Below are 22,873 nucleotides of genomic sequence, written 5' to 3' on the forward strand. Positions count from 1 at the left end.
GGTCCCGCGGATCACCCGCCCCGGACCGGCTCCGCCTGCCGGGCCGGGCCCGGGCGGAGGCGGGGACGGCCGGGGCAACGAGCGGGGCCCCGGAGCGGCCTCTTCCCTACCCCCCGCGGCCGCGCGGTGGTGCGGCCCGGTGAAGGTGACCTTCACCGGGGCCCGGGGCTCCCCGCTCCGCCGGGACGGGACGGGACAGGCCCGGCCGGGCCGGGATCGCCGCACGGCGCGGCCGGGCCCCTGCCGCTTGCCCGGGCCCCGTCCCCCGGTGTCTCGGCCTCCCCGGGACACGGGACGAGCAGCGGGAACCACGCGTCCCGGCCCCGCTGCGAGCGCCGCGGCCTCCGGACTCGGCAGCCCTGGCGCGGGCTCCGCGGGGCCTCCCCGAGCCGCGGAGCGGGCGCCGGGCCCCGGTACGGCTTCCCCGCAAGAAACGGCGAGGGGGGGGACGGGACCCCGGGCCGGGGCGGGGGGGGAGGGGGGGAGAGCCAGGAGCCCGACCCCGCGGCGGGGCAGGCGGGTCGGGGACGAGCCCGGGCCGCTCCGCCGGGGTCTCCCCGGGCGGTACGAGCAGCCGAAGTTGGCAGAACCGCTCCCCGCCGCGGCCCCGGTTCCCGTTCCCGCTCCCGCTCCCCCCCCCCCGGCCCCTCCTCCCTAGCGGGCCCCGGGCACCCCCGGTACCGATGAGGGGGCGGTGGGCACTGCCCCGCCGGGGTCGGGCACCCCCGGCCCCGCCAGGCCCGGCCCGCTCTCCCGCCGCAGGCCCCGGCCCCAGCGTGTCGTCGTCCCCCCCCAACCTCTCCTCCCTTACCGGGGCGCTGCTGCGTCTCCGCCGGCCTCCTGCCGCGGGGACCCGGCTCCTGCTGCTCGCCTCCCTGCGCGGCGGCCGGCACGGCGGCCGGCGGCATCTCGTCCGCTTTAATGACCATGGGGGCCGACGCCGAGCCCCGCGCCCGCCCGCCCGCCGCGAAGGACAGCGCCGCTCCGGCCCCACGTGGTGCCGCGACCCCGCGCGCCGCTACGGCACGCCGCCCGGGACCAACCTCCGCGCCCGGCGGCAACGCCTTAAAGGGGCAGCGCCGCGCGAACCGCCCCTCCCGGCCGCCGCCGCCGCCGCTGCCGCCGCCGCACCCGGGACGGGGCTGCGCCGTGGGCGCCGCCATGTGGGGCAGCGGGGCCGGGCTGCCGGTTCGGCCCGGCGCCAGGCGGAGGGCAGCGGGGTGGCGGCCCCGGGAGGCCCCGGTGAAGGTCACCGGCTGCCGCAGCCGCTCGCTCCCGCCCGGCTGCGTGCGACCTTCCCGGAGGCCGCAAGGTCGCCGGCCGGCCGGGCTGGGCCCGGAGATGGGGGGGGGGTGACAGCACCCGGCCTGCCCCGGGGAGCCCACGCACGGCCATGTGTGCTCCTGCTCCCGCCGGAGCTCCGGGGACCGGGGGGGAGCTGGTAAACGCGGGCAGAAACTTCGAACAGCAGCCTTTTTCCCTAAAGTGGGGGCTCGGGGGCAGGCCGGGTTGCGGGTGGAGGGGTGCGGGGGGGGCTGCCCGCAGCCTCGGCGGAGCTGGGACGCGTCCGTGCACCCCTCGCTCCGGGACAGACGGACGGAGAGCGTACCCGGCTCCACGGGTGGATGCGGGGTCCGGCCGGCCCTGCGCGGCCCAGTTCCTCGTAGAGCGGAGGGTGGAATGGTTTGGGTCGGAAGGGACCGTAAAGGTCATCGGGGTCCAAGCCCCCTCCATGGGCAGGGTCACCTTCCAGGGTCGAAGCCCCCTCCAGCCTGGCCTCGAACAATCCCGGGGATGGGGCATCCACAGCCTCTCTGGGCAACCTGCTCCCGTGCCTCCCACTGCCCTCACGGTGAAGCGTTTCTTCCTAATACCTAATCTAAGCTCTTTCAGTCTAAAACGGTTACCCCGGATAAAGAGTCCCTCCCCAGCTTTCCTGCAGGCCCCCATTAAGGACTGGAAGATCTCCCCAGAGCTGCGGAGGGGCTCATCGGTCCTGGGGACGGAGGCAGAGATGTTCGTGGTTTGCGGCTGGAGGTGCTGGGGCAGGACAGTACAACCCTCTGCAGATTTCAATCTCTTTATTAAGAAAAAGGCATATTACAATGACTCCTAAAGTACAGCTCCATACTCTAGTCTCTGGGTATTATTAACACATTTTGAAAAGCACTTGGTTAAAAAGCAAAGTCGACATTAACATTGTCCTGGCGAATAATGGTGTCATGTAGTAAAATGAACATTCAAATAAAGCAGAGCAGTGTCAAACCTTTGGCATATGTCCCACCGCAATGGCTCTCCCCAGCACGAGGCACAGGCTTTTATTGTTCTCAGCTGAGCTCCGCAAACTCAGCCAAGGAGAATATTTTTGCTCCAGTGAAACCGCAGCTGCCCTGGGACCAGGGGAGCTGTACCCAGGGGTGCTTCCCTCCCCGTCCCTCTGCCAGAGCCTTCCCTGGGGTCCCGAGCACAGCTCTGGCCAGGCAGAGGTGATGTCCCCACCTGAGGAGGCCTGTTACAGCCCTGGCAAGGACTGGGATGACAGCGACCTTCTGTGTGACCTTGAAGCACCCGGGTGAATACAGATGGTGCTCCTCCCTGCAGGCCCAAGGGACTGGGGCTCAGCACCTTACCCACGTCCCCTGGGGGCGAAAGGGTCTGGTTTTTGAGACGTACAAAGATTTGAGGGATTCCCATGGCCTGATAGTCTCATTCCTGCTATAATCGCAATGACAGGAAAGGGGATCTTTTGGGGAAGCCACAAGATCAGTGAAATCTATTGGAAAGAGGCAGGAGGCATCACCGCATCCCAAGCAGGAGCAGGTGCCACTTGGGTTTGCGTTGGGCACACCTCTCACACGGGCAGCTTCTCAACCCTGTTCCTGCCCGAAGGCGTGAGGGGAGGGAGGGTGCAACGGAGGGATCCGATATGGTGACAGCCACCAAGCGACCAAGCGTCACGCTCCGCGTCCCCCTGCCCACAGGCGCCGGCCCTTCGCATGGCTGCAGCGGGGAGCTGCGACAGCAGCGTCACCGCAGGGCCAGCCCTCGGGCAGAGAGGAGGCAGAGGCAGAAACCTGGCCTTGGGGAGCAAAGGGCAGCTTTAGCCAGCGAGGAGACACAGCACTTTTATCTTTGTGCTTTCACAGGCCGTGTCGTCTGGCGGGATCCTCTGTGGCTGCCGTGCTCGGTGATCCCAGGTTTCTCTTGCTCACCCAGCCCAGCACACCGGCATTGCTGATCTTATCCACAGTGTGAGGCAACCTACGGATATAAGGGAGTTTTCTCTCCCCTCCTATCGCATTCCCCGTAGGACTTGGCAGCCAGGCACCGACAGTGCAAGAGGGTGACAAGAACAGACGTGCACCGAGGCAGCTGTGGCGTCACTACAGCGAGACTGGCTTGTCGGGGCCGCTGGGAAGTGAGGGCTGGAGTTCCCGGAGAAGGGCAGGATGCTGCGGCTTCACCGGAGCAGCACGAGCCCGTTACGAGGCTGCACGAGGACCCCAAAACGCTCACCTAGGTCCCAAAAATGAAAGTCCATTGGCGTGCTGCTGATGTACCTTCCCGGTGGGGAGAGCTAGCCGGGCAGCGCTGCGGTCCTGACACTCCTCTGCCTCCTGGGAGCTTATTTTGGGGAGCTCGTGCACGGAGATGCACTGTGCAGAGCAGAGCAACCCCTGACCACTGCTGGCTCCAGCTCTCCAGCCACTTCAGGCAGGACATTTCTTGCCGCATCACTACCAGCTTTCCTGGGTATCCAGAACAGACCACCCCTCAGCCCCACCGCAGCGGCTGCCCCTGTGGAACACCCATCAGCTGTGTCCTGTGCCTAACCTTGCTTGCATTAAGGTGGTTTCCAGAAAGCCTTGGGCTCTGCCTCAGGCAAAGCTTCCCCAAGGCAGCAGGATGAGGCCCCGCCACAGACAGGACGCTGCATGGTGCCGTGCAGCAGCGGGGAAGGTGGTGCAGCCTCCCGAGGGGGTTTTCGGGAGCGGCTGTGCTATTCAGGCCCTCGCAATGGCACCCTCACAGCGGGGATGGGAGGGACACAGCCGGGAGCACTTAGATTAGCCCCAGCAAACACATTCAGAAAATATGGCTTTTTAATTAACAGGGTCAAGAGGGAGAACTTCCTGACCGGTCTGCCCAGGGTGAAAATAAGTCCAGGGGAGCATGCACCGAGTCAGCGGCACCGGCACGGGCACAGCAGCAGCAAGTGGAGTGGGCACATCTCCCTCCCTACCCACTGCTCGCCCCACGCCTGCTGCAAGGCTGCACAATTTGAGACGTCGCTTTCTCAGAGAGCATTAGGAAAAATAATAACAACAAGGTAAAGAGAGATTAGCAAGCCCAACACATCAAATCCATGAGCCCTGCAGAGCTGCAGAACGAAAGCGGGGGTGCAGGGAGAGGTGCCCGGCTGTTAGTCTGTACGCAGAAAGCTCTCAGCACATTGTGGTTTATACACATAAGACATTGTTTTAACAACCGAGTGTTATTGCTATGCATCCATTTCCAGTCTAACCATTAAGCTTTACGAGTCAACATTAAACATCGCTTGTTCCACACAAAGCACATAGGTGTCAGCGGTTACACTCCTCCATCTATGCGCGTCAGGTATACGGCGCGGGTCGAAGCTGTGTGCAGCCTGTGGACTCCCAAGGAGTCCAGGAGCACTGACTAAATGCACCTACAGATCCCTGTGACACCTTACAGGCTAAGGGCTAACTTCCAGTCCAAGACTGGGGGGTCTGTAAGAGCCCCCCGCCCAGGGAGAGGAGGGCAGGCACTGCCCGGGCTCCTGCTGCTCCCTGGGGCTCGCTGTGGCTAACAGCAGCCTACTCATTAAAAAACAGGAACGCTGTCTTTTTGTTCTTTTTTTTTTTTTGATAATTTTGATCTCTTTGATCATTTTATATAAATACAAAGATTAAAATAATTTATCTCAACATCATTTCTATTACAATCATACAGTGTTTTCCCTTCAAAACAAGTGCATGTATGTATATATATATAAGTGTATATATAGTATCTCTAGAGCTTCCCTCCCCCCCCAAGAAAAGCAGCAGTGACTGAAGCAGGTACAGCGCACAGGAGCTGATCCTTCCTGCTCCGAGGCAAGGGTGCCCAGGGAAAAAGCGCAGGGCTCGCCCTGACGACTCATTTCCAAGCACATTACATTGGCATGAAGCAGGGAACTGGGGTGCTCCCTCTCCGTCCCTTTGGGAAACAAGCCCCCCTCGCTGTAGGCAGCTCTGCCTGCACATCCGAGGGCTGCGGGGCTCAGGGCCTGCCCAGCTGCCCGCAAGCACCGGGGAGCACCGGGAGGAAGGAGAAGCAATGGGGGGACTGGAAATGAGATCAACTCCTTGAGCAAGCTGCTAATTAGTGGCAAAGGGGAAAGGATCCTGCAGCTCAGACAGGGTTGCTCCATTTACATACTAGGCACTAAAAATGATGATTGCTAGGAAGGTATTTACACAGAAGAAGGATCATACCTCTCCCTCCCCTTTTCAATGCTCAGGTCAGTCATGAACACCGCGATCTTAACAAGGATTTTATAATAAAAATGCAACGTACTCTGTCTATCAGGATTGTCTAGGAAGGAGAGGGGAAAGCAGCTGTGCACACCACAGCTAAAGGAACAGCCAAGCACTGCAGGGACATGTATTACCCTCTCCCATGTTAAAAGAGACTAGAGACAAATCCTCAGCAGAACCTCTCTGAACCTGAGAGAAACGGCAATTTCCAAAGGCCAAATGGCACCTCACCTGCGTGACACCACCGGGAACCGGGTGGCCACTATGCTGCACCCCCGCGTGCTGCTTGTGCAACGCAGCACAAACTGCCCCTTCGCTGCTCTGCCCTGCTCTGCCTCCATGGGGGTGGGCAACAGCAGGGCCCCAAGCACACGCTGCTCAGCCCAGAGCTGGGCCACGGGGACAGCCTGCCTTAAAATCACTTTGTAATGGGAAACAGGTGGGAAGCATCCCGCAGCCTTACCAAGAGCCGGACTCGGGGCTTTTCTCCTTTGTGCAGCTGTACCCACGTGCTCATAACCCAGCTGGGTGTTACCAACGCGCCCCACGCTGCCCCTGCACCCCCACCTGCCTTGGGAAGGCAGTTTGGGCGCGCGATGCTTTGCAGCTTCGCAGCCAGGGCCCGCGAGCACCCTGCCCAGGCTCTTTGCAGCCTTCCGCGGGGGGTGACAGTCGTGGAGGGCAGGGGGGAGCTGGTGGGGGCTCTGTGGCCTCGAGGCAGCGGCTCTGGATGCATCAGGGGTTGCAAAAATTTCCTGCTAGAGGCTTGCCTTTGCCCCTAGGAGCTGCACACCTCTGCAGGGCTTCAGCCAAGGCGACGGCTCCCTGGGACCCTGCCAGGGGGGACCTACCCAGGTGTGGCTTTGCTGGGCTTCTTCCCAAACTCAGGGGTGCGTTACAGACCATGGTAGCAGCTGGGGAGTGGGGACCCCAACCCTCGAGGGTGCCCTGGGGGAGCAGGAAGGGTCTTATGCCCTCCGAAGCCTGACTATTCACATCACAGCCAAAGAAAAGGTACAAAAGCTGCTAATTTCTGTCCTGCTAGTGCCGCTCGTACACTTAGGGGTTTGTTTTTACCAAAGAGCTGGCCTAGGGACTGTTGCTAAGAATCTCGTAAAAGCATTTTAATATAGTATATAAATATTGAACTACAAAAATAGACACCTCTGACTGCATGGGCACGCTGCGGGTGAGCTCGGGCAGGCTAAGCCCGACTGGTCTACAAGGGCGACATTTTTGAAGAGGTTTCAAACTGAACTGGAAGGAAATGGGGTCCGATCGCAGCCCGCGGCTTCCTCCTGCCCGCACCAGCCGCAGAGACAGCGGGGGTCCCGCGGGAGGCTGCTGCCCACGCAGCCGGGCAGGGCGCTGGCTGCGGGCAGGGGCCGGGGCCCCCGGCTGGGCATCGCCAGGCCAGCACGCCCGCGCGGCCGGGCCAGCCAGGGCTGGCAGCCAAACCACCGGGGCGAAACCCTCCCCTCGGTATTGCCCGGAGCAGCGCAGCTCCCACTGGTGCCCGAGCAGCGAGACCTTCGCCCTGCCCAGCCGCCGGAGCCCTCCTCTCCTCTCCCGGTTTCTGCCGTTTCACCACATCCAGGGAATGGATGTATAAAGCCGACGGTTTGGTTTGGAGATCGGGCAAGGCTGCCCCGGCGGGGCAAAGGCTGCGTGCTGTACGGAGGCGGCGGGGACGGACTGGAGGGCTGCTCAGCCGTCTGCGACAAAGCCGGACCTGGCTGTGGATGCGACCGAGAACGGAAATGCTGGTGCCGAGACGAGACCCGCCCGGCGCGGGGGAAGCAGGTCGCGGCCCCGCTCCAGCAGCATGCGGAGCGAGGCTGCGGCACGCGGCGCCAGGCTGCGGCGGGCGAGGGGCCGCACGGGGCGTCCGGCGGGGCTGGCGCTCGCGGCTCCCATCCGGCCGCCTCGTCCAAGTCCCGCGTGTAAATGTAACGCGGGGGAAGTCCGTGTTAAGAGACGGCCGAACTGCCGCGCGGCGGAGCGAGGGTCTGGGACCCGGCCGCCACGGCCGCGCCGTCCCCACGGAGGGGGAATCCCTCCGGCACCCACGGGAGCGACTGCCGCTCGGCCGCCTGCGTCCCGGCGGACCTTCCCGGTGACGTCTGGGACCCTCTCGGCCCATCCCAGCCGCGGTGCCGGCGATGCCCAGGGCCGGAGGCCCGGCCGGGCTCCCCCCGCGGCGCGGAGCCGTGTGCCGCACAGCCCCTCGCTTCTGGCTTCACGCCCGCCCGCCGGCGCCCCGGCCACGGAAAACGCGCCCGGCGCCCGCTCCGAGGGGCGACGGCTGCGGGAAGGTCTCGGGGCAGAAACGCCGGGTTTCTTTCTTTTCCTCTCCCCCTCTCCTTCTCTCCCTCTCCCCGCACGCTCCGGCCGGGCGCTCGGCCGCTTACCCCCGCGCCCACGGCCGCCCCGCCGGCACCCCCGGCTCGCACCCCCCGGAGCGGCGGGGTGCGTGGGGGGGGTCCCGCCCCTCGGGGCCGGGTCGGGCCGCCCCCCCGGCCCCCTCCCCGCTACTCCCGGGCCCGGGGGGCTCCGCGGGGGCCGGAGCCCTGCCTCTTGCCGGGCTCGCCCTCGGCCGGGCCGGCCCCGCGGGGGGGTCGCGGCGCCCGGGGGGTCGCGGCGGGGGGCTCCGGCCGCGCCGCGTAGAGGAAGAGGGCCGGGTCGGGCATGGCGTCGTGCTCCTCCCGCGCCGGGTCCCGGGGCCGGGGCGGCCGGGGGGGCCGGGGGTGCGCCCTGTGGCCGCGGCGCCGGGGCCGGGCGTCGGCCGGGGGGGCGGCGGGGGGCCGCTCGGGGGGCCGGGGGCCCGGCAGGCGCTGGGCGGTGGCGTGGAGCTGGAGGGAGAGGTAGGCGGCCGCCTCGGTCTGCTTCTGCAGCTCGGTGTCGAGGATGGTGACGCGGTGGCTCCGGCGCTTCAGCTCCTCCAGGAACCGGCGCTCCTTGCTGCGGAGGCTGGAGCGCAGGGCGGCCACCAGCGTCTCCTTGTGCTGCAGCTCCTTGCGCAGCTCCAGGTTGTCCTTCTCCTTCTCCTGCAGCCGGGCCTCCATCACCCGGCACTTCTCCTCCAGCTCCCGGTCCAGCGCATCTGCGGGGGCAAAGGCACACGTCGCGGTTTAACCCCGGCCGAGCACCGCGCAGCCTCTCGCTCGCTCCCCCCGCCACCGCCACCATCACCCAGTGGGATGGGGAGAAAATCGGGAAAAGAAGTAAAACTCCTGGGTTGAGGTGAGAACGGTTTAATAGAACGGAAAAGCAGAAACTAATAACGGTGACACTAATAAAATGACAACAGCACTAGTAAGAGGATTGGAGTGTACAAACGATGCGCAGGGCAATCGCTCACCACCGGCCGATCCACACCCAGCTAGTCCCCGAGCGGCGATTCCCCCCCCTCCCCCCAGTTTATACACTAGATGTGGCGTCCCACGGTGTGGAATACCCCGCTGGCCAGTTTGGGTCAGCTGCCCTGGCTCCGTCCTGCGCCAACCTCTTGCGCCCCTCCAGCTTTCTCGCTGGCTGGGCATCAGCAGCTGAAAAATCCTTGACTTTAGACTAAACACTACTTAGCAACAACTGAAAACATCAGCGTTATCAACATTCTTCACATACTGAGCTCAAAACATAGCACCGTACCAGCTACTAAGAAGACAATTAACTCTATCCCAGCTGAAACCAGGACAGCACAGAAGGAGGTCGGGGGGGGAGGCAGCGGGGGCTCAGCCCGCCGCCCCGGCGGGTCCCCACACGCTCCCGATGTGGCTGCGAGGGCAGGGGGGACACGGCCACTGGCCCAGCAAGTGCCATCGAGGCTGCTTGGGTGCTTTTTGGGGCCGGGGCTCCCAAACGCGCTGGGAGCTGCCTGAGCCTTTCCCCACACAGGGCGGGCAGGCACGGGAACCCCTGAACGCCCGGCGCCGTGGTGCTGCGGGCACGGTGCGATGTGTGACACCCAAACGCGGCGGGGGTGACAGCACAGGCAGTTTCGGCGGAGGACGCTGTTGCCGTGGAACCTGCCGCCTCTGCCTCACTGCAGCCTCGTGCCGCAGTTTTAAAATTTCCCTAGGTAACTCGTTCTTCGCCCTAAAAGTGACTTTGAGCATATGCAGAGGGCGCGGGGGAGCGTACGGGCTGGGAGAGAAAAGGAAACGGCCACAGTGAAACCATCAGCCCAACTTGGGAGGGCTGGTCGACCTCAAGCCCCGGGACTCGGGCTGTGCTCGGCAGGGAAGGAACCTCCACTCCGGGAGGGAGGAGTGGGCTCAGGGGGAGCCCGTCCTGGGGGGCAGGAGGGCCGGGCAGCCAGCCCTCCTCGGCTGCTGTGCGCTCACCACACCGGCACCTCTGGTTTCTAATGCCTGACCTGTTCATCTTTCTGCTCCTGCCAGCAGCTGACTGCCAGCGACGGGGCACGGACAGGACGTGTTAAAACAGAGGCGCCGTGTCAAGCGGCAGGTTCCCCATGGCTCCCACTGCCCTCCCTGCCCTTCCCACGCCTCGGCGGGTGACGGATGCCCTCCCTGCCCCGGCCCTTCTGAGTCACAGCACAGGCACCCAAAAAAGTGTGACTTCACGTGGGGCCCTGCACACTGCTCCTGCACACCCTGTGCTGCTCTGGCCAGTCTGCATGGGCTCCCTTCCACCTGCTGCAGGAGGATAACACCTGCCTGACATCCATCCCACCATCCAGCCATCCAGCCATCTTTCCTTCCTTCCTTCCTCCATCCCACCTGCCATGGTGGCATCAAGAGACTGCGTTGAGTAAACACCTGTAGAGCAATTTGGATAACAAAACTTTGCCTTTCCCCAATCCCTTCTGCCTAATGCCCTTGAAAGGCTGGAGGAGGTGAGGGGTGGAGGGGAAGCATTGCAGCCGCAGCGATTCATTTCACGGTGACTGTCTCCTTTCCTCCAGGCACCCTTCGATCCGCCGTGGAAACACACTGGCCCACTGAAAGTGTCCCTGTACAAGGGCACCCAGGCTCTGCCCCATGGCCATGTGTGGGTCCATGGGGATCTACTTCTGTGCACCAGGGAAGGTACCCCCGCACCCCAAAGGGACAGGGCTGGCCCGAGCATCCCCCCTGAGCAAATGCTCCTGCAGGCTGGCATGGCCGGGAGCCCTGTGCGCTGGGGGGCTCCTGGGGGCTTGCAGCCCTCTGCTGGTGGTGGCCTTGAACTTGGGACAGCAAAACTGTCTTGAAGGTGATGCCCTAGGAAGGATGCTCCAAAATGGGAAGGAGGAGACTGGAGTGTTGGTGGCAACTGGGTTTCACCTCCCCTCTGCACTGTGTCCCGCCGCTGGGAGGGAGTGGGGGGCCAGTGGCTCAAAGTGCTCCTGTCCTCGGCCCAAAAGCGTTATCATCTCCAAAAGGAAAGGCATGCTGCTCACGCGGGGCTCTCACGGGACCCCGGGGACCTGGCCCAGGCACAGATTTCCGCTTGCGGCTGCCGCAGCTCGTGACCGGCTGCGTTCCCCGCGTTCAGCCCTGGGAGGTGTTTGGGGAACGGGGGCCGCCCGGGGAGGGGGGCACGTCCCACCCGTGGGTGCGAGGTGGCAGCCGGAGCAGCCGGCATGGGGGACTCGCACCCTTGGGGTGAGGGAGCCGAGCTCGGCGGGCAGCGGGAGGGCCCGGCTGTGCGGCCATGCCGTGAGCCCGGCACAGGGGCGCTGGGGGGCCGGACCACCCTGGTGCACCCTCCCTGCCCGCGGCTGGACTCCTGGCCCTGGCAGCCCCGGCTGCAAGCTCCTGCACCCAGCCCTTGGTGGGGCGCAGGGAGGGGAGCGAACGCTCCCCGCCGAGGCTGGCACCCGCCTGCGCTCACCCCTGCCTGCCCAGGCCTGCTCCCATTGTCTGCAATAATCTCTGCTTTTTACGATATGATTTGCAACCGCTTTATAGCCTCAGCTCCTAAGCGTCTTCTGTGGAGGAAAAATGCTTTCTAATGAGATCTTAAGGGAGGCAGTTGCACGCAGTAATTATTACAAGTGGCATTTGAAAAGCAATCATTTGATGGCATCTTAAATTAGGTGGTTGCCCCATGAACGTGGCAAATGTGATCATACTCTTCGTAAGCTATTAAAAGGCCGAAGGATGGGCAGAGACCTGTGGGTGGGACTCGCTGCACATTATGGTCTGTGACGCACCGATGGCACCTGGCGGGCTGGACGCCAGGCCCTCCCGCGAGCAGCGAGCCCACCCGCGTGGGGAAGGGACCCCCGGGCTCAGCGGGAGGAGGGAGGCGAGGTGGGAACGGGGGTCTGCTGGGGGCTGGGGTGGGCTGAGAGGGGCTGGGTGTGCATAACCCGCTGCGCATCCCCCTCCTGGGGATGGTCCCGGGACTGGGAGCACCAAATCCCCCTGGAGCCACCCCCATCACGGAGTGAGGGTGCTGCCAAGGGACAAGAACCCTGACAGCCCCGGTGAGAGGGGCCCTGCCACCCACCCTGCCACTGCCAGCCCCAGCTCTGAGGACGAAGTGCAGGCTGGAGCTTGACGCCAGGGACTGTGCCCAGGCAGCGTCAGGGATGAGCTTCAGCTTCATCCCTGGGATGGAGGAGGAAGAGGAGCCCGGCTGCTCACAGAGCATCCTCTGCTGGCCACGGGCACCCAGGCAGCACCGCCTGCCCCTGCCTGACCTGGGTGCTCTTGGGGACGGGGACGCGTCACCTGGAGCCGTGCGGTGGCATTTGGTGACCCGTGGGAGCAGCGTGGTTGAGGGTGCTCTCAGCCTGTGGCACTTCGGGACAGAGGCAAGGCCAGGCAGGACGGAGCCCAGAGGGACACCGCGGGGACACCGACACGCACCCCCTCGCTGCCGGGCTGTGGATGGAGCGGGGCCATGGCGGTGGGAACCCCGGGGCACCGCAGCCCTGCCGGCAAGGGGACGGCAGCCGCCCGGGAAGGCTGGATGAGCCGGGCACATCATCGGGAGAGCACCCGGCTCCTGCCCGTGGGCCCCACCGGCCAGAGTCCACCGCCGGGAGAGTTGCCCAACGCAGCCCACTCAGGCGCCAGGCTGGCCGGACTCTGCTCCGCAGCTCAGGGCTGTGGGTGCACGTGTGTGTGTGTGTGCGCGCGAGACGTGGGGACCGGCAGCATCTGACTCCGGACGGGGGGCTACGGCAGAGGGATGCTCAGGACGGAGAGGAGCAGTGCCCAGCCCAGCCCGCAGCCAGGCCCCCTGCCCATCTGGGCACTCGTTGCTGGAGGAGAGGAGCCGAAATCAGGGCGAGCTCAGCACCAGCTCCCTGCTCCTGTGTCCCTCAGCACAGGCTTTCGTTGGAAAACCTGCCCTCGGCCATCAGGTCGCAGGGGCCGGCGTGATGTTTGCCAGCACCGAGAAACGCCAGAGCCCTGTGCCATGCCGGTCTGGCAGGAGATGTCCTGCCCCTGACGGCCTCGGGATGCGGGAATTGCCCATGGGTTTCCAGTTACCCCCAGTCCTATCTGCCTGTCCCGGGTGGATGAGGCTGCCTTTGGGCTGGAGAAGGGCTTTGCCAGGGCTTTCCAGCCGGGCAGGGCTGCCTGTCCCAGCTCCAGGGCTGCCCCAGGAGGGGCTGCAGGACTCGGGGCTGGGTGGCCCGAGGGCACAGCACATTGTGAAATGCCTTTTGGGCAGCTCTCTGCTGCTCGTTCCAGGCCTGGGATGGTGCCTGGAGCTTGCAGACATTTTCATACACCAGGACATTTCTCCCCCTTATTTTGGAATATGAAAGATTATTTTGCGGGCAAATCTGACTGTTTAATGAACCAAGAGTGCTGGGAGATTTTCTGAATCAGCATCTGGATTGCAATCGGTGAGGGGAGCTGGAGGGAGGGGCTGACAATGTCCTTGGTTTTTCCCTGGGGTTGAAGGGTTTGCAGGCTTTGAGTCCCGCCCTGGGGGTCTGTGAGCTGCTCCCGGGGGGGGGGGTCTGTGTCAGGGCATTAGCAAAGCCAACCTCGGGATGCTGGCTTTCCCATGCAAAACCTTCCTGAGTGGCTGTCCAGGCATTTAACAGGGCTGCCAACAGCCAGTGAATGTGCACCCTGACTTCCCAGCTGCAGCCCTGCCCTCAGACCAACTGTCCCATGCAGACAAGGTCCATGTCCCCTCCCTGGGCGGTCCTGATGGGCCCCCTCCGGCCACAGGGTCTTTGGGTGCCCCCCCCCCCGCACCCACACACGCTCGCCCTTATCTTATCTTGTGCACAAACCTGTGCTCTTACCTTGCTGGCGGGCTTCCAGCTCTTTTATTTCCAGGTCATGGGTAAGCTCTGGAAGAGAAATCAAACAGGACTGAGAAGGAGCATCCCACCCGTCCCACATGCTCCCTGTGTCTCCCCCCGCTCCCTGCCGGGGCTGCCGGGGCACTGGCAATCACCAGTGTGCTGCCTCTGCCCAGCCCGCGGCGTGAGCGCAGCCATCTCAGAGCACCAGCCACAGGCTGAGCCAAAAATAGATGATTCTGGCAATTTATATGTTATTAAGCAGCCTTGGGATCTGGCATCTGCCACAGCGCTTGCCCCTGGGACGTGGCCAAGGCAGTGTCTGCAGGTCCAGCCCCACGGAGGAGCGGGAGGCTCCGTTTCTCCGGCGATGCCTTTTCTTTTTCTAAGAGAGTTGCTGAACCATTTTCGGTGCTTTAAATCAGGACAAAGAGCAGAGCGATGGACTGAAAATAGACCAAAGTGTAAGCTGCTACCCGGAGTATTTCATAATTTACTGCTTCCAGGCTGATCTCTGCCTCTGCACGTGACGCAAGCGGGATGGCCTCGTCCCTGCACGATGTGCCCACAGAAGGATGCTGCCCTGCTCCGGGGGCAACGTGTAGCTTCAAAATTCCCTCTCAGCCTGCCACCGAGAGCAGCCCGGGTGCTGCAGGTATCTCCCGGGGCGGAGGGGGGGGCAAGGCGGTGGCAGCGCTGGAGAGGAGCTGCTGTTTGCAGGATGTGGCCCCAGCCTCCCGAGGGAGGCTCCTCAGGGCTGCTGGAGACAGACGTCCCACCGCAGGACACGGGCTGCAGACCTCGGGCACCGCAAAGTGTCCCTGCGACTGTCCCATCTCCCGCTGCCGTGGGCCCAGGACGGGGTGACGGTGCTGTGGGTCCGGGGTTCGGGTGCAGGCAGCCGCAGGCAGAGCTGCCCCATGCCCACGCTGCACCCGGGAGCAGCAGCGAGGGCAGCGTCCTGCGGGGATGAAGCCCATCGCATGACCCCCTGCCCGCCTGCCCAGCCTTGACAGGCTGCCTGCTCGCTGCCTGCTCGCTGCCTGCACTCTGCCTAGCCCCGGGCTAAAAAACAGCTTGCAAAGGGCAGCAAGGGAGGGAGCTCAGGGACTTTCTGGAGTTCACTTTACCCTGCACGCTTTTACAGACAGTCTCTTTTGAATTAATCATCACAGCCCACCGAAGCACCAGCAGCTCTGAGAGGAGGAGGAGAGGGGCAGCAGCAGCAGCATTCAGTTGTTTTGGGGCTTTTTTTCCCCTGAAAATGAGTTCAAATGGTTAATCTTTGCCCTACATTTTTCTTTTAATCTGCTTTCATGTTGACTCTAATCCTCATCACTGCCATCCTTCTGAAACGAAACGCTTGGCTCAGGCAGCTCTGCCCGTCTGTCTTGGAAAACAAATCTGTAGTGAGAAGGCAGAAGTAACCGAGAATGTAATGCAGTTTCTGGAAAGCTTTCAGCACTCCCGACTGCCCCATTGGAAATCAATGGCAACTGTGTTATTTTTCTGAAGCTAAAATAATAGGTTTGGAGTCTCAGATATATTCCCAACGAAAACTAAAGCAGTTGCCCGTTTCCAAAGAAGACATCACCCTGCTGAGCGAGTGCAGGGCTCGGGGATGATGCACAGCCTGGGGTCCCAGCTTCTGTGCTGGAGCCACAGGGGCTGGTGGGAACCTGCCCCGGTACCGTCCCCACGACCCCCGAGGGGCAAATCTAGGGGAGAGCACCTCGCAGGGCTCTCAGGCGGTCCCAGCCTCTGCGGGACGGATCCAGCTGCTCTGCACTTCTGTATCCCACCTGCCATCCTGCTGGCCCCGGCTGCAGCCGGCTCCCAGCGTCTCTCCCGCTCGGCCCCGGTGCCTTTGGGTGTCCCCTGTGCAGGACAGGGGACAGGGCACTGCCGGGGGATGCACTTCAACTTGCCTGGTGCAGGAGGTGGCCAAGGAGGGGTTTGTATTCCCTGCCGTGGGCTAGGACGCGCTGGTCTGTGTTCCCTGCTGTAGGCTAGGACACAGAGGTCTGCTCCGCAGGACCCCCCCAGCCCCAGCTGCCCGAGGGTCCGGGACCCTCTTGGAGGAGGCTATGTGCCCCTCCGGGGGGGTAGATGCTGACAGGCAAGCCAGAAATGGGTTTATTTAAGACACAGCTTCTCTCAACACACTGGGCTTCGCCCTTTGCTGCCTGGGAGGACCGTCCCGGTGCCCCGATGTGTGAGGGTGCGGAGGGACCGTCGGCACAGCCCCTCCGGCCAGCTTTGCTATCCGCTGCGCTGCCTGCAGGGATCCCCCCAAACCCGCTCTGCTCCCGGCACCAGCCTTCCCTCCCTCGCTCTGCTAACACCGCTAAGCAGGCTAATTATTGCCACAAGGCTTGAGCTCATCTTCCAGTAAAAGGAGAAACAGAAGAGTCAGAGGAATCTATTGCTATTTCTGCTGTGTTTATACCTTGCAAATAAAGCGGGAATGGGAGGGAAGCCAACTCTCCTCTGTAACGCCAGGCTCATTCCAATAAATGAATCACAGCACGGGGCTCTGGGCTGCGTTACCTTCCTGTAAAGCCTCCGACCGGGAACACTGGGCTGCGGGGGTTTGCTGGGGCCGGCTCTGCCCTGGCCCCGCAGCGAGGGCTGCAGTACTTGCCCAAAGCATCTGCCCCCTCCTCCTGCCAGGCTGCGGCGAAGGGCACGAGGCTGCCGGGTGTCGGGGGCTCGCGGGGGCTGAGCACGTGGAGGCTCCGTCCCGCTTTCAGCTCTTGCTGCCGGCCCTCGCTGCTTGGTGCCGGAGGCTCCCGGGACACCGGGTGCAGCCAGCGGGAGCTGCCTTGGGTCCACAGGCAGCAAACCTGGGGATTTATTGACTTGAGTAAGGTCCCTTCTGAACACGGCTGCTCTGCTGCTGGATCCAGCCCGGACCCAAAGGTGCTGGCTTGCTGTGTGCCTCCCCGTGGGATTCCCTCGCACACAGCCGGCTCGGCTCCCCCTCGGAGCAGTCGCTCCCTCCGTCGGAGAGGGCTCTGGCACCTGGGAACCGCCACTGCTGCTGCTGCTGCTGCTGCTGCTGCTGCAGGCGGACGGAGCTTCTCAGGGCTGAGTAGGTGGCAGCTGAGAAACAGAGCTCTGCAGAAGGGTGGGCAGTTCCAACGGTGGTGCCTCGGGGAGACCGAGGGGATGGTGCGAAAGTCAGGGTCTGAAACAGCAGCTCCAGGGCAGGCGGCACAGCTCCGCAGGGCCACGACGGGGAAAGTCCTGACGCAGCGACTCCGCTTTCCTTGTGCAAACAGCCCTACCAGATAATGGCATTCAAACCATCAGCAAAGTCATCTTAAAACTAACCAGGGGCTTTGCCCCCATTGCTCCTAGCAGAACGGCGTTGCAGAATCACACACCTCGCAGACGAGGATGTGACTTGTCCGGTCAGACAGTGCTGTCATCTGGCCTCACTGGGAAGGAGATCGCTAATAACCAACCGTGCAACGGGCTCATTTCTGCCCCTGGGGACTCAGAACCCCCCAGCCTGATTCAGGCACGAGAACTGCACTGTCTCGCCTATCTGGAGAGGCCGTAGGTGAAGCCATTAAAACAATGAAACAGAACAGCAAAAGCTCCAAAAGGATGTGGAAAAACAGACAATTCTATCAGTGCAGAGATGTCTTTGTTTCCCAGGAATCAGGGAGGATGACAGGCTGGAAGACAAGGAGTAATTAGCTACGGCTGAATTATTGATGAGAGCGATGGCACAAGTTGGAATGAGTTTCAGTGGCGGGCAGGAGGCCGGGAGCCGTCGCTCTTGCCAGGCTGGCTGAAGGGGAGGACGACATTGCTGCAGCGGGGTGTGGGTGGGGGGCTGGCGGCTGTGCACCCCACAGCCAGGGCAGGGCCCCGAGCCCCACGCCAGGCTTCTGGCTGTGCTTCCCGGGGACTGGAGATGGGCAGACCCCGGCCGGCTGCCGCAGGGGCTGCCGTGACCCTGGGGAGCTGTTTGCCCCTTCCCCGAGGGGCCAGGCTCCCGGCGACAGCCCCCACTCTTGGGAAAGGCTGGGAGGCTGCGGCATCTGCGTGAGGGGCTGCTGAGGATGCCCGGCAGGGACCCCCCCTCCAGAGCAGGGAGCAACCTGGGGCAGGGGAATAGATGGGCTGACGCTGCTGGCGTTAGTACTCGTTCAGCACCGCAGCAGAAAAGCACGGCAAGGGGGTACCGACACCGGCGCTTGTGCCGGGCTGCTCTGGGCTGGGCTGGCAGGAGGGGAACAGATGTCACCTCTGTGTGCAAGAGAATAAAGAGTAACAAAATATAAACAAGAAAATCACATTTCCTCCTGTTCTGAAAGTGGCCTTGGCATGGTCTCATACAGCCCCGTTATCGACAGCGTTCAACCCTTTTCTTTCCCTAGTCTACTGGCTCCTGGGAGGAACGATGAATTACTTTTACATTTTCATAATCAAAATACCTTTGTGAACACAGATCACAGGAGGAAAAGGGAGGACCATCTTGCTGGCTAAGGCTGGGTTTTTCCCTTTCCTTACACCAGTGAATCCCTCGGGGTAGTGACTACTGCAGCCCATCTACTGCAAGGTGCAGGAGCACACAGCCGGGGAGAGCGCTGAGCTACCGGGGCTAATCCTCGCTCAGAAGTGTGCCCTGAGCACGGCATGAAAACAAAGGGAGGGGGTTTTAATGATGGATTATCAACACAGCCTCCTGTCTTACCACCCTCCTGGCCAGCTGGTGCCCAGAATAAAAATCGCTCTGGTTCTTCAGTTTTGTAGCTGCTGGCACCCATCTGCAGAGGAGCAATTTCAGGGAGTTCGATCCACACCAGATTTGGCGGCCACGTAGCGCAGTCTGGGGAGGGGCTGCTGGCACCAGAGCCGGGGGTGCAAGAAGTGGGAGGCTGAAGGGGAGGGAGATCCCCTGTTCCCACACCGAGCAGGATCCCCTGCGGCTTGGTGCTCGCCTCCGCCGCGTCCCGCCGAACGCCAGCGCGAGCTCCCGCGCCAGACCGGCCCTGGGCCCGGGGTGCCAGCAGGAGCTTTCCTGCCCAACGTGCTCCGTGGGCACGCAGCTCCCACGCGCCGCGGCCACCCCAACGCTCACCTGAGCAGTGCTTCTGCAAGCGGAGGATCTCCAGGTGCAGGTCATGGAGAAGCTCCATCTGCTCCTTCTTCAGGAAAGCGATGTGCCGCTGCACGCTCTGGATCTGGTGCTCCAGGGACACGGTCTCCATCGCAACCAAATTCACGGTCCAGGCCTGCAGGGAGCGGAGATGGCTCGTGATCAGACATGCAGCGGCACGTTGGGCTTGCGAGCCCCGTCCCCGGAGCCCTTGTGAGGGGCAGAGCCCACCGGGTGCAAGGTGGGCGACGGCTCTCATCTACCCTTTCCACGGAGACGTGGCTGTGGGTGAAGCAGCTCTGCTCAGAAGGTCCCTGGGGAATGGTCCCCAAGCCATCCCACCACCCCAGCGCCTCTCGGGGCCGGCTCCCGTCCTGCCGGCTCTTAGGCTGGGAGACTCAGAGACTGCATGAGCAGAAAATGCTGCTGCACGGACCCTGGCATCGGAACGGCTCATTTCTATTTTGAATTTGGCCCTAGGAAATGTTTTATCACTGAGCAGGATTGCATCTGGGGCAGGATTGCTCCCCGCAGTCCCCAGGTGGGAGTTGCACCAGAGACGATTTTGGCTCTCACTTGACAAGCCACATATTACGAAGCAGTAACTGCAGCGAGAGATCTAACACATGAAAAATACAATATGCTCCGTCTAACCCGATCAGTGTTACGCGGCGAGGAGAGTCATGTTGTCTTCCAGAAGAAGAAATGTCTTCCCTGGTAATTCGCCTGGCAGACAAGAGCTGCCGTCAGTCCTGCGCCAGGCGGCTCAGCCTGTGTCGGGGGTCTATCACCACGTGTTAATTAATGGCTTCAGCAAAGCAGCTGTGCAAGCTGCCTACCTGTGCTGCTGCACCAGGGAGATAAAAATAAACCCCTGAAAGAACCCTTAATCCTGGGAAATACCATTTTGTATGGATGTGGAATCCGTCCTTACTCCCTGCACCCAGCCCAGGAGGAGGGGAAGTGACAGCAAACCGAGGTGATGGTGGGGAGACATCGTGCCAGCAAGCCTGAGGGACGGCGTGCACCGTCCTGTCCCCGGGAAGCTGCTTCCATTCCTTCCTTCATCCGCATCTGACTTCAGTTTTATTTCTATAGAAACTTCGGAAGTAAGCGAGCACTTTGGCTCCTGTTTACAGCACGCCCAGCTCGGTAATGTAGTACGTTTTGAAATAATTCCCACAACCAAAATCGAATCAAACTGCATTTAAGCTCGATTCCACAGTAAGCAATCTTGGCAGTGCCATGAGTTCAAAGCTTTGCTCTTGCCAAAGCCTCCCCAGATTTGTGACAACCTTAAAGTCAGGTCTCCACGCTCCTACTATTTCATGAAGTGGGGGGGGCCAGCGAGGCTCTAACGGGAACTAACGGCTTCGGGGTGCCGCCTGCCGTGCCCCGCTGCCGCGGCATCGCCCCACCGCCAGCCCCAGCCCACCCTCGCCGGCCGCGGTGCCCGGCACCTGCGTGACCCTTCCCGTCGGCGGCTCCGCTGACACGCCGTGGGATCCACGGGGAACGTCAGCCCCTACGTACAGGAGACCGCCGTGGGGGCGAGAGGGGGGCGATGCCCCGTGGCTGGGGAGAAGGGGCTGTGGCGCAGCATGCGGCTGCCTTCACGCCGCCCCCCCCGCCCAGGCTGAGCCCCCCTGCTTCTGCTCCAGCTCTGCCCCGGCCATCCCCCCCTCCCTCCCGGGGTACGACCCCCCCGCTGCGAGGGGCTGGTGCAGCTCTGCCTCCTGGGGTGCTGCACGGAGCGGGGGGAGCTCTGCTTTGCTGCACCCTCTGCAAGCCCAGCAGCCAGCCATCGGCCTGGCTTCCACGGGGGATTTCTTGGTCGCAATGCCCCCGAGGCCAGCGCCGAGGGTTTGGGGAGCTCCGGTGCTGCCGTTCCTCTCCTGCAGCTGGTGTGGGGTGTGCTGGGAGGGGGCTGGGTGGGTACCCCGAATTGTGATGCTGGTGGTGCACAGGCAGGGTGGTCAGAGGCAGCTGCGACACCTAACTGGCTTGTCAATAAGTAGAAACGATAGAAATTGTGTTCTCCCGCTGTTGCCCCTGCTTGAGGGGGTCAGGGCAAGCTGTGCGAGGGGGCTGGCCCGGCTGGCCCATGGGGAGGGCTGGCTTGGGGCTCCCGCTGTGGGCTCTGCAGCCTGAGGGTGCGTTTGCCTGAGGAGGTTCTGCATAAAGCCTAAAATAAGAATATTGGTAATGGGAACTGGCTTTGGCGTATATGGTGGACTGTCACTGGGGCTTTTTCACATTCCAGGGAGCCGTTTCGGGAGGCAAAATAAGGAAATTTTGAGTTTTAGGACGGGTCTGCTATTCAAGGAATGAAATGCTCCAAACATTCACCCCATGAATGCTATGGGAAAGCATGAAAAAGGCTGGTGTGATACATAAAAGCAACAGATACAAAGATCCTGCTTCTCATTTAAGGCGCTTATTGTGGGAGGTATGATTTACACCGGCTTAAAGCTTCCCCGTGGAACAATGTCATATAAGTGAAAATAGCCCTGGCTCAGCCTGCTTAGTCCTGCCTAGCTGAAGGTAAGGTGTGCATGCTCTGTGCAAGGAAACCGCGGGCATTTCCAGGAACCCCAGGGATGTGCAGTCCCTCAGTGTTGGGCATTTTAAAGTGGAACCAGGGGAAAAAAAAAATCTAGCTCTAGACTTAACATCCTAATCATTCCTATTCTTCTGAGTGGCAAGGTGATGATTTTTAAGTCTTGTGAGTCACCTAGCCTTTCCTGATGGCACCGTAATTAATAGACAAGAGAGGTGGCATTTGTTCTTTGTACCATGAGGGCTGGCAATGATGGGGATTTGTTAAAGGGGGTGTGTGGGGGTAATTTACTTGTGCCAGTGCAACAGCTATGGAAGTTACCTGGCATCTGCCCTAGGCTAGGAGTACAAATCCTACTACGGCATATACCCTCCTGCCAGCCCTGGCTGCGGGGGGGCTGTGAAAGCGCGATGTGCTGGGCTCTGGAGCAGCTTCTTGACGGGAGTTGTGGCACCTCATCTCGGGAAACGTCAGAAAGTAGGTTGGACGAAGCCCGGGGGATATGTAGTGCTATTTTCAAGCACTTTGTTCTGTCTAGCTGAAATGTCTTTAGTAGAAATGGCTGCAAATTTTCCATTGAACTTTCCCTCCTCCCTTTAAGTAGGAAATTACCCTTTTCTACCAATGAAATTTTTTCCTCTAAAAATAAATAGTTGATAAATACCAAGCTGTAAACAAAGCCAAACAAAAACTTCCTGGAATTCAGATCTGTTTGTTGTCTCTGATTTGGAAGATAAAAAGCATGCATAATTTACCTGTGTATGGGGGGGAAAAAAGAGTCTGCTTCCAAAGTTGCTATGGGAAATCCTTAGCAGGTTTAGATCAGCTTTGCCTGTCCAACGCGACTTTCACCGTTTCCCTTGAGAAACAGCTCTCAGCTTGTGGCAGCAATGTCAGAGGTATCATGTCTGGGGGAGAGCAACTCATTTTTTCCACGCGTGAAACTCCCGTCAGCACTAAGGCCACCGAGGCAGGCAGAGGCAGGAGCTGCCTTCACAGGCAAACGGGGACATCGCTGGTGATGGCCGCGCTGCTGCTGGAGAGCAGGGATGGGGACATCTCTCCTGGGGCTCCTGGGGCCCTTGCAATGGGAGCCCGGGGGGGCCGCGGGCAGTGACCGGAGGCTGCCGCTGCTTCACCACCCCACAGCCCCCGTGGGTGAAGGGAGGAACGTGCCGTTCCGCTCCGCAGCCGTTAGACAGCTCTGTGTCACAGGTGATGATGCAAGAGCCAAGAGCTATTAACGAAGCTGCAATTTAGTCCTGAGGCTTCAATAGCATCTGTAAGCCGTTCGAGCGTCTCTAATATTACCAGAAGGCAGCGGATGAACTCACGGCGCGCTGAGGCTGTGTCCACCCGTTACCCCAAACGGTTTCAGAACCAAACTCTCAACAACTGATATCTTCCCTCCATTGCTTCTGAAGTCAAGT

At 61.7% G+C, this 22,873-nt stretch overlaps 2 protein-coding genes across 2 annotated transcripts in view; both read right to left on the reverse strand.

Annotated features, from left to right (window-relative positions):
• The window catches only part of CLUH (CLUH binding protein of NUMT mRNA), a 42,522-nt gene extending 41,540 nt beyond the window's left edge, over window positions 1–982 (reverse strand). Inside the window, exon 1 of the mRNA XM_075033104.1 lies at window positions 812–982. Coding sequence (XP_074889205.1) covers window positions 812–929 — 118 coding nt within the window. The 5' untranslated portion in view covers window positions 930–982. The remainder of the gene's footprint in view (window positions 1–811) is intronic.
• Window positions 983–8,071: 7,089 nt separating this feature from the next.
• On the reverse strand, window positions 8,072–19,018 carry CCDC92B (coiled-coil domain containing 92B). The gene is made up of 3 exons (XM_075033372.1): window positions 18,866–19,018; window positions 13,768–13,815; window positions 8,072–8,643 (listed from the first exon to the last, which is right to left on the reverse strand). Exons 1-3 carry the CDS (start codon window positions 18,993–18,995, stop codon window positions 8,072–8,074), a joined length of 750 nt encoding a protein of 249 aa, XP_074889473.1. The 5' UTR covers window positions 18,996–19,018.
• Window positions 19,019–22,873: the final 3,855 nt, after the last annotated feature.

The sequence above is a fragment of the Buteo buteo genome, chromosome 7 (assembly GCF_964188355.1).
Source record: "Buteo buteo chromosome 7, bButBut1.hap1.1, whole genome shotgun sequence".
In the NCBI taxonomy this organism is placed as follows: domain Eukaryota; kingdom Metazoa; phylum Chordata; class Aves; order Accipitriformes; family Accipitridae; genus Buteo; species Buteo buteo.

Bases quoted from the DNA above. Each gene is read 5' to 3' on its own strand.
- CCDC92B (XM_075033372.1), bottom strand. From the start codon at position 18,995: ATGGAGACCGTGTCCCTGGAGCACCAGATCCAGAGCGTGCAGCGGCAC. The intron at 13,816-18,865 runs GTGAGCGTTGGG...TTTCTCTTCCAG, and splicing joins CTTGCAGAAGCACTGCTCAG to AGCTTACCCATGACCTGGAA. The intron at 8,644-13,767 runs GTAAGAGCACAG...TTGCCCCCGCAG, and splicing joins GCTGGAAGCCCGCCAGCAAG to ATGCGCTGGACCGGGAGCTG.